The sequence below is a fragment of the Guillardia theta genome (genome assembly GCF_000315625.1).
Source record: "Guillardia theta CCMP2712 unplaced genomic scaffold GUITHscaffold_4, whole genome shotgun sequence".
Taxonomy (NCBI): Eukaryota; class Cryptophyceae; order Pyrenomonadales; family Geminigeraceae; genus Guillardia; species Guillardia theta.
This window is the reverse complement of record NW_005434670.1, coordinates 114,177-122,567: the sequence shown is the minus strand read 5'-3', so window position 1 is coordinate 122,567 and position 8,391 is coordinate 114,177. Positions and strand designations below refer to the sequence as shown.

At 54.0% G+C, this 8,391-nt stretch overlaps 4 protein-coding genes across 4 annotated transcripts in view; 2 read left to right on the top strand and 2 right to left on the bottom strand.

Annotated features, from left to right (window-relative positions):
- Nucleotides 1–789: 789 nt before the first annotated feature.
- On the top strand, nucleotides 790–1,680 carry GUITHDRAFT_55861 (hypothetical protein; the record flags this gene model as incomplete). Its single annotated transcript, XM_005840856.1, has 1 exon — nucleotides 790–1,680. A coding segment is annotated over one exon (891 nt), but the record flags the coding sequence as incomplete, so codon positions are not given.
- A 683-nt stretch (nucleotides 1,681–2,363) lies between these two features.
- On the bottom strand, nucleotides 2,364–3,520 carry GUITHDRAFT_100182 (hypothetical protein; the record flags this gene model as incomplete). Its single annotated transcript, XM_005840855.1, has 5 exons — nucleotides 2,364–2,432; nucleotides 2,485–2,823; nucleotides 2,877–3,242; nucleotides 3,297–3,415; nucleotides 3,466–3,520. 5 exons carry the CDS (start codon nucleotides 3,518–3,520, stop codon nucleotides 2,364–2,366), a joined length of 948 nt encoding a protein of 315 aa, XP_005840912.1.
- Nucleotides 3,521–4,738: 1,218 nt separating this feature from the next.
- On the top strand, nucleotides 4,739–6,866 carry GUITHDRAFT_100181 (hypothetical protein; the record flags this gene model as incomplete). Its single annotated transcript, XM_005840854.1, has 11 exons — nucleotides 4,739–4,832; nucleotides 4,886–4,923; nucleotides 4,985–5,023; nucleotides 5,071–5,126; nucleotides 5,180–5,240; nucleotides 5,284–5,379; nucleotides 5,615–5,689; nucleotides 5,914–5,961; nucleotides 6,062–6,105; nucleotides 6,289–6,388; nucleotides 6,699–6,866. The coding sequence occupies 11 exons, from the start codon at nucleotides 4,739–4,741 to the stop codon at nucleotides 6,864–6,866; spliced, it is 819 nt and encodes a 272-aa protein (XP_005840911.1).
- GUITHDRAFT_132369 (hypothetical protein) overlaps nucleotides 6,852–8,391 on the bottom strand; it is a gene marked incomplete at both ends in the record, with an annotated part of 2,688 nt that continues 1,148 nt past the window's right edge. Inside the window, 5 exons of the mRNA XM_005840853.1 lie at nucleotides 6,852–6,960; nucleotides 7,224–7,258; nucleotides 7,422–7,575; nucleotides 7,880–7,950; nucleotides 8,081–8,185. Of these exons, the coding sequence (XP_005840910.1) occupies nucleotides 6,852–6,960; nucleotides 7,224–7,258; nucleotides 7,422–7,575; nucleotides 7,880–7,950; nucleotides 8,081–8,185 (474 nt within the window). The remainder of the gene's footprint in view (nucleotides 6,961–7,223; nucleotides 7,259–7,421; nucleotides 7,576–7,879; nucleotides 7,951–8,080; nucleotides 8,186–8,391) is intronic.

The window sequence follows — 8,391 nt, the reverse complement described above, 5'->3', positions numbered from 1 at the left end:
GTGGGGTGGACTTGTGTGGCAGTCTTGAATGGTTGTAGGTAAAGCCGGGGGTGGGGGGATATCAGTCAGAATGCAGATAGCGGAGGGAGGAAGGGGAGGAGGAGGAGGAGGAGGAGGAGGAGGAGATGGTGCTGGAAGATGAGGACGAGGACGAACATGGTCATAGGAATGAGGAGAGTGAGTGAGTGAGGAGGAGAGGAGCGTGGACGACATCAAGATGACTCACCGGAAAGGATTGGTGGGCAACGCCATTGCGACTGCTTGTGTACTCGCAAGCCTGTGAGAAGTCTGAGTGGGGCGACATAGACGGGGGTTGATGTCAGCGAGTCAGGACAACTCGGATGAGGCATCTGAGCTGGAGATGGCCCAGATCTCTCAGCACTTCTCAGAATCTGCAGACAAGAACTTGTTGGAAGAGCAGAAAGAGCAGAACTTTCTGTCGAGGCTGCGGTATGAGTGGGAGAAGCGAAGGGGGGAATCTAGCGAACGGGTAGCATGGTACGTGAACGACTGGGCCAACAGCGTGTATGCTTCGACCTCCATCTCCCTCTTCATCCCCATCTTCCTCTCAGGGATCGCTGAGCAACTCAGCAACTCAAAGTCTATCGCAACCTGCGACCCCTCATGCGACAGTGCCCCCTGCATCTTGGGGAAGGAACCTTGCAAAACGTGCGTGATAGGAAAGGGCATGGTGTACTGGAATGGGACCTCGTTCACCCGCCTTCCTGCTCCTCAGCAGAGCGTCCACTTCCTGGGAGAAGTCGACTCCTTCACCTTCCTACCCGCGTTCTCTCCTTCAGTGTCATCGCTCAGTGTCTGTTCTTCATCACATTTGGAGCCCTTGCAGACTATGGGAAGAACAGGAAGTTAGGCCTTATCCTCTGCACGGCGATCGGGAGCTTGTCCTGCATGCTCTTCCTCTTTGTCACCGACCCCCATCTGTACCCTTTAGCTGCCTGGCTGACCATCATCTCGAACATTTGCTTCGGGCTCAGTGTGGTGTACTACAATGCCTTCCTTCCCATTCTGGTCTCGTTCCATCCAGAGGTGACGAGCATGTCGAACAGCATGGAGAAGATCGACGAGATCGAGAACTTCATGTCGACCGTGGGGTTCATGTTTGGATACATCGCAGGCTTCCTTGGAGCTGTCTTTGGAGTCGTGCTGCAGGCGGTGGTGGGCAACGAGGACAACAACAGGCTGGGTGATCGAGTGACGATCTTCTTCGCCGGGTTGTGGTGGGGAGGATGGTCCCTCTGGACGTTCTACTACCTCGGGGCCCACCCGGGGAAGCGGAGGCCGAAGCTGAGTGAGTTTGTAACGGTAGGATGGGCGTCCACCTTCAGCACCATCCGACATGCGGCCAGTTACCCCGAAACCATGAAGTTTTTCATCGCCTACTTCTTCTACTCGGACGCCTACACCACAGTCTCCAGCGTCGGCGTTCTAGTCATGCAGCAGAAGCTCTGCATGTCCTCTACCGCCCTTGGGGTCGTGATTCTAGAGGTTCTGCTGCTGGCAAGCTTCGGCAACCTCCTCCTCCTCAAAATTCAGTGGCGCTTCAAGCTCGAGAGCAAGGTCATAATCTGCATCGCGCTGGCCGGCTACCTCTTCCTCTGCCTCGTCGGCATCATCGGCTTGATCCCTTCCTCCCCCGTAGGCCTCAAGCAGCGAGCTGAAGCCTTTCTCTTCGGTGCCGTGCATGGCCTCATGATTGGTCCAGTGCAGGTTGGGAACCCTCTCCCACCCCTCCCACCCGCCCCTCCCACCCCTCGGATCCTTCTCTTCTCCTCCTGAGCCTCCCCTTCCTCTACAGCTACCGGAACTACATCCGGCTCCTATCCTTCGTGTTCCCCCTCCCTCCTCTCCCCTTCCTTGCAAACTGCTCGAGCTCTTCCTCGTCTCCTCCTCGTTGACTTGTCCCTGTGCTCACTACCTGCCAGTCGTTCTCGCGGACCATGTTTGCGGACCTGACCGTGCCGGGCAAGGAGGCCGAATTCTTCGCCCTGTTTGAGATCACTGACAAGGGAAGCTCCTGGCTGGGCCCGTTAGTTGTCGGAGAGATTTATCGGAGAACGAGCACGATCAACTTGGGTAACTTATGATGTGAGCGGAGATGGAGGTTACCTGATAAGCTCGGCAGGTTTTGTCTACCTGTCTTTCATGATCTTGCTGCCCGCTTGCGTGCTGCTGTCGGTGAATCATCGCAAGGGGATGATCGACGTTGGAAGAATTCTACACTGAAATGTCTCGGACACTCGTTTTCCCTCACACGCAGCATGATGAGTCATCTTTCTGCACTTTCCCCTCTCCTCCTGTTTCCTTGAAATTTAATTCTTTGACATCCTTCGACTTTCTCTCAGCTAGAGGGATGGGATCGGGACGCAGAAGAAGAACTTCTTCTTGGTGTTTCGGCGTAGCTGACTGACATCCTGAGGGGTGGGGACAGTCAGCAAGGGACGAGCAAGCAGGAAGATACTTCACCATGTCGTCGTCAGAGTCATCAGGTGCTCCCTTTACCGCCTTCTCGTTATCATCATCAAACGTCGACAGCTTCTTGCCCGACATGATGAGCTGCTTTGCCTTCTCGAACCTCTCCAGCGCCTCCTGCCGCTGTTGATGCGCCTCCTCTTTGCTGAAAACGTTCTGCTGCTCTAGCTGTGTGATGTTGGCCACATCGTTGTTATACCGGTTGAGGCACTTGGTCAGGTCAGCGAGCATCTCGCTCTTGTCCTGCAGGCTGGTCGTCAGCTGTTGCAGCAGCACACAAGCACTGCTCGCAACCTCCTGGTCCTTCACAGGAGACTTGGCATTCTCCATGGACTTTGGAGAAGGGGAGGACGCAGAGGCCGGAGAGCCTCCGATGTGCGTCTGACCCTGAAGGTTGAGGGATGAGCACGGGGAGAGAAAGAGGACGTTCTGCATGCCTGAACGTTGATGTATCCGTTCTCAGTCCTTAGCAGAGCAAAGTCACTCTCGGAGAACCGCGCTGAGATTCGCTGTAGCAACTTGAGAGCCTTGGGATGGTTGGGGTTGAGTTTGGTAATTCGCTTCAGAAGCTCGCTCGCTCTTTCTAGTTCTGAGAGACGTGCCTCTTGATTGATCCCTGCCAGCAAGAGACAGGCGTACGAGATGATACAATGCTCCGAGTTAGGCTGCAGTTTCAAACATTTCTCAAAGTTGTCGGCGGCAAGACTTCTTTGACCAACACTTGCTAGGAAACAGCCGTGCACCCGAAGCATCTTTCATGACGAGCAACAAGTCAGACGCAACCAAAACGAGGTTCACACGTACACCTCCTCATTGTCGGCATCAGCAGATGCTGACGACGTGTACTCAGCCAAGACTTTCCTCAGGTCGTCATTTTGTGTGAGTTGCTCCGTCGTTCTCTTTAGCAGAAGAATCGCCCGCTTCGCTGATGCAAGAGAATCAATTTCATGAAAGGGGGAGACCAATTGTCCAAACCTTTTGCATCTTGATTCGACTGTGGCATGAAAATCTGTTGAAACCACACGGTCATATCGAAAGTCGAATCAGCCGGGTGCTGTTGTTGCTAGCACAACCCTCATAACCACGTAACATGCCAATGTCCGCACGACAACTATGAGTTTCTGATCCAAACAACCTCATGCTCATAAGATCATCTTTTCCTGCCTTGATACACTCTATTTCTTAATCCTTCTGGACACCCCCCTGCTCTGTCTCTCTATCCTTCTGCCTTTCCCTCCTTCTTGCCCCCTTCTCATGATTCTTCTCCCTCGTACCCTCTTCCCACATCCTCCTTCATCCCTTCTTCTCTGCATGTCTCTGTACGGATCATCCTCTCCCCTCCTCTCCTCTTCCCTTCCCTTGCTTCTCCACTCCTCCATTCATCGTTATAAAAAGAAATCAAGCCTCACCCCTTTAAAATAGCTACCCCACCATTCTTTCATCCATCCCTTTAATTGAGCTGAATATACCCCACCCTTACCCTCAGTTCATGCAAACGGTCACTACCCCACCCTCTTCCCTATCTAATTGGACTCCACATGTTAATAATCGTTATCACCCCAGCCCGTTGATCAATTTTGTTACCCCACCCCTCCACCATCATGGTAGTACCCCCTCCTTCCACTCGATTTACCCCTCCAACAGCTTCATCCACCCCCTTGTTATATCAACGGTCCCCCATTGATATATCTTTGCAGAAGGAAGGAGATACACACAGCACTCTTACTCCTCCTTCACCTCCTTCACCTCCTTCACCTCCTTCACCTCCTTGAGCTCCTTCAGCTCCTTCAGCTCCTTGAGCTCCTTCACCTCCTTCACCTCCTTGAGCTCCTTGAGCTCCTTGAGCTCCTTCAGCTCCTTGAGCTCCTTCACCTCCTACTGCTCCTCCTTCCCCTTCTCCTCTTTGCCTCATAATCGTGTACGGTCCGTCATCGATCGGAAGGGGGCGGATAATGGGGATAGGGTGAAGAATGCAGTATTAGCTGCTGCAGGCGGTGGAACGATTGACACACGTTCTCTGCTCTTGAATGTGTGAAGTCGAGAGCATGTGCTGTGTAGGGAGAAAATATGAGAAAAGGTGACCAGGAGTAGCAAGAAAGTCGATCTGACTGCGGCAAGAGGAATAGGATTAGAACACTAACATGCTGCTGTAGATGTGAATGGGCGATATAGCACCTTACATGCAAAGAATCTGAGGCCTCATCCCTCCAAGCTCGATCCCCCTCACAAGGACCTCTGGCGAGCTCCGATGGCTCAAACCCGCTCGAAAGATGTCGGCCGGCCGAAGAACCTGTTGAGTATGAGCAAGCAGAACGTCTCGTGTCCAGTCATGAAGGCCCAAGGTCGATTTGACTAGTTGCGCTTCAAGATGCCGTTTTGCTGATGCATGCTTCAGACAGCACAAGCCTGTTGATGAGTGCAGGTACGCACAAGGTATGATGATGCATATTTTACTCCCTCTTCTTACTTCCTTTCTCTTCTTACTTCCTGTCAGGCCAAATCGTTTGCTGGGAGATCGAACCATTTCAAGACGGTTGCATTTGGATGAAAGGAGGTGTTGAAGTGAGTTCTCTTCCACAGAGACTGAGCGCTCGGGACTTGGAGTTTGCTTGCGAGACTGAAGACGATCGAGATCTGTGCGATGAGATCAAGTTTTCATCTCTTTCTCGCCTCCTGACTTGTTGCTAAGAGAAAAATTCGTCCTCAAGAGCGGAGTGGATCTTGGGTTGGAGATCGAGAGGGCAGGATCGGTTTGTTTTCCTCTGCTCATGGTGAAGATGAAAGTTTCATCAGAACTTCAACAGAGACATCGAGTTGCGAGCTCGTTTGGGGAGGGAAAGAATGAAGATGAAATGGAAGGCCTTGGCCAAGGGGTTGATACTGTCTCAGGTGTGCAAATATGGTGCTGGTGTCAAGTTCTGTACCACTCTTGTCGTTGTTGTAGCTCCTGCTCCTGCTGCTCCTCACTCCTCCTCCCACTCTTGCTCTTGCTCCTGCTCTTGCTCCTGCTCTTGCTCCTACTCTTGCTCCTGCTCTTGCTCCTGCTCCTGCTCTTCATGTGTGTTCATTGTTCATGTGAAAGTTGAAAGCCGATTCTTGTCTCTCTTACTGTTGAGTGAATCAGGCTGTTTGCAACGCTAGAGAGCAGATGAAGATTACCATGTTGGGATCTGTTCACGCTGACTTCTCGAGGATCACGGTTGTTTTCTTGCCATGGCCAAGATTGCTTCCTTTGCTTTCTCCTCTCGCCACCCCTCTTACTTCCTCCTCCTGCTCCTGTTCCAGTTCCTCTGCTGCTGCTGCTCCTCCTCCTCCTCCTCCTCCTCCTCCTCCTCCTTAACCTGCCGCTTGTCCTCCTCCTCCACCCCTTCCTTCATACTTTCTTTCTGTATCGGTCCTTCTCCCTCTCACTGATTTCTGCAGAGTTCTGCCAGCAACTATTATTCGGCCGAAGTTTTTTCTGGACTGTTTGTGCGTTCCTGATCTCCTGCTCCTCCATGACAATCGTCTCCACACGTTCTCGTCCTCCTCCTTCGTTGTTGCTCCTCTGCTTTTCCTCACCAGCTACTAGGACGACAACCTCGTCATTTTCGAGCCTCCTACCATCAGCTTCCTGTGATCCTCCCCTCCTTCCCTCTCTTTCCTCATCTACTTCTCCAACCCCCCCCCCCCCCCCGCCTCTTCCTCCTTTCATACCTGGCGCTCGAATTTCTCAGCTCCTTCCATCTCTCCTGCTCCCCTCCCTCTCCGCTATCTGCTCGTCTCCTCGATCCCTCGAGCATCCTGACCCTCGAACAGGAGGAGGGAGGAGTTCAGAGGCTGCCTGGACTCACTGGAGAAGAAGAAGCAGCAAGAATACCTGGAGCTCCTTCACCTCCACAAGACTGCGAATCGCGCGGTGAACACTTGTTCTGCTGCTGCTGCTGCTGCTCCTTCCTGATGCACAAGCTTCAACCCTCACACCCTTCCCCCTCCTTCTTGTTTCCTCCGCTTCTTGTCGCCACACACTCTCATCTTCTTCCTTTGAGACCTTGTCTTCCGTCGGTGCCTTCAGTTTATTGATATTCTCCTCCCCTCCCCTTCCCTCCCTTGGATCCTTATTCCAACCTTCCTCCTTCCTCCTGCTCGTACATTGCTTCTGCCTCTCTCCTGCTCCGATCTCCCTCCCCTCCTCCCTCCTGCTCCGCTCCTCTCCTCTCACACGACAGGTCTTGGCCGAGGACGAGGACGGAGAGCTAGAGAACGGGGCCTTCGTGGACCTGGGCAGGAGAACTCCGCAGCTTGCGGGAGAGGAGGAGGGCAGGAGGGCTCCTGGTGGAGTCTTCTTCGAGAGGAGGCCGTCAACAGGAGAGACCGTCGCGCTAGTCCCCAGCTAAGGGGTCAGCAACGCTCCCAGCTGCTGCTTGTTTGCGGTAGATATGAAAACTCTGCGTGTCGTTCCAGGAGACTTGTCCCTGTACCTCAGAGACCCTGGCGAGCAAGTAAGGCGATGAGGAAAGGGAGAGAGCAGGGGGTGTGGAAGGGAGGAGAGCGCAAGAGGGCAGGTAGGGGACGGGAGAGAGGAAGGAGAGAAGAGGGAAGGAGAGGAGGATGTAGGAGGTAAAGGACGGAACTGGCCAACGGAGAGAGGAGCTAGAACAAGAGAAGGATGAGAGGGGGGAGCGAGAGAAGGGGCGGCGGCGGAGGGGAGGGGGAGAGGTGGCGACGGTTGTCCTACTTGACGAAGAAGCTACTTGTGTCGAGAGACGCCTGATAGTCGATGACGAGACTGCCATTAGACTCAGAACTTCAACTGCCCTTCCTCCTCCTCCTCCTCCTCCTCCTCCCTACCCGCCCGCCGGCCAGCCTTTCCTTGCCCCCCCTCCTGCTCTGCCTGTTCTTCCTACCTTCCTTCCCTCAGCTCCTGCTCCAGCTTGCGCCTCACTGCTGACCTGCGCACAACCCCCGTCAGCCCCCAGCTGGACCCCAGGAGGATGGGGAGACCTCAGGGTATCGTCCCAGCACTGAGAGGTGAGGAGGAGGATCTTGACGTCGGCGAGCTCGTCGAAGAGAAGGTCGCCGCAGGTGAAGGACAGGCCAGAGAGACTGCAGAAACCAAGTGAGGGGGGGAGAGGGAGGGAACAGGGAGAAATCAGGAAGAAAGAGGGAGAAAAGGAAAGGAGAAATAGGAGAGAGAGGGAGGAAACAGGGAGAAGGAAAATTAGGAAGAGGGATGCGGGGCGAAGGGACAGGGACAGGGACAGGGACAGGGACAGGGACAGGGACAGAGACAGGGAGACAAGGAGAAAGGGAGAGGCAGGGAGGGCGAGGAGAGAGGAGGAGTGTGGGGAGGGAGCGGGAGAGGCAGGAGGAGAGTGGAGCTGAAGGGGCCGGGAGGAGATTCGCTAACTTGTTCCTCTCCATCTCTCTCATGGCGATTTCATGCAGGGTAGGAAGAAGTTCAACCCCTCTGCTTACGATCTGAAGGAGATCGTGAGATAACAAGCTCAAGAGATCAACCCTTCCCTTACTCTTGCTTGCTCTCCCTCCTCCCTCCTCCCTCCTCCCTCCTCCCTCCCCCTTCCTCTCCCTCCTCCTCTCCTCCTCTCACCCCATACGTCAAGTTTGCATAGAAGACGAACCAGCCGATCGAACTTCCCCAGACCACAAAGAGATTGGAACGCTTCGTCGACTTGACATCATCACACTGAGACAACTGTGAGGAAAACAGCCACGAAGAAGAAGGAAGTAAAGAGTGGAGTAGATGAGATGAGAGGTTGGAAATGGACAGGAGAGGAGAGGAGAGGAGAGGAGAGGAGAGGAGAGGAGAGGAGAGGAGAGGAGAGGAGAGGAGAGGAGAGGAGAGGAGAGGAGAGGAGGAGGAGAGGAGAGGAGAGGAGAGGAGGAGGAGGAGGAGGAGGA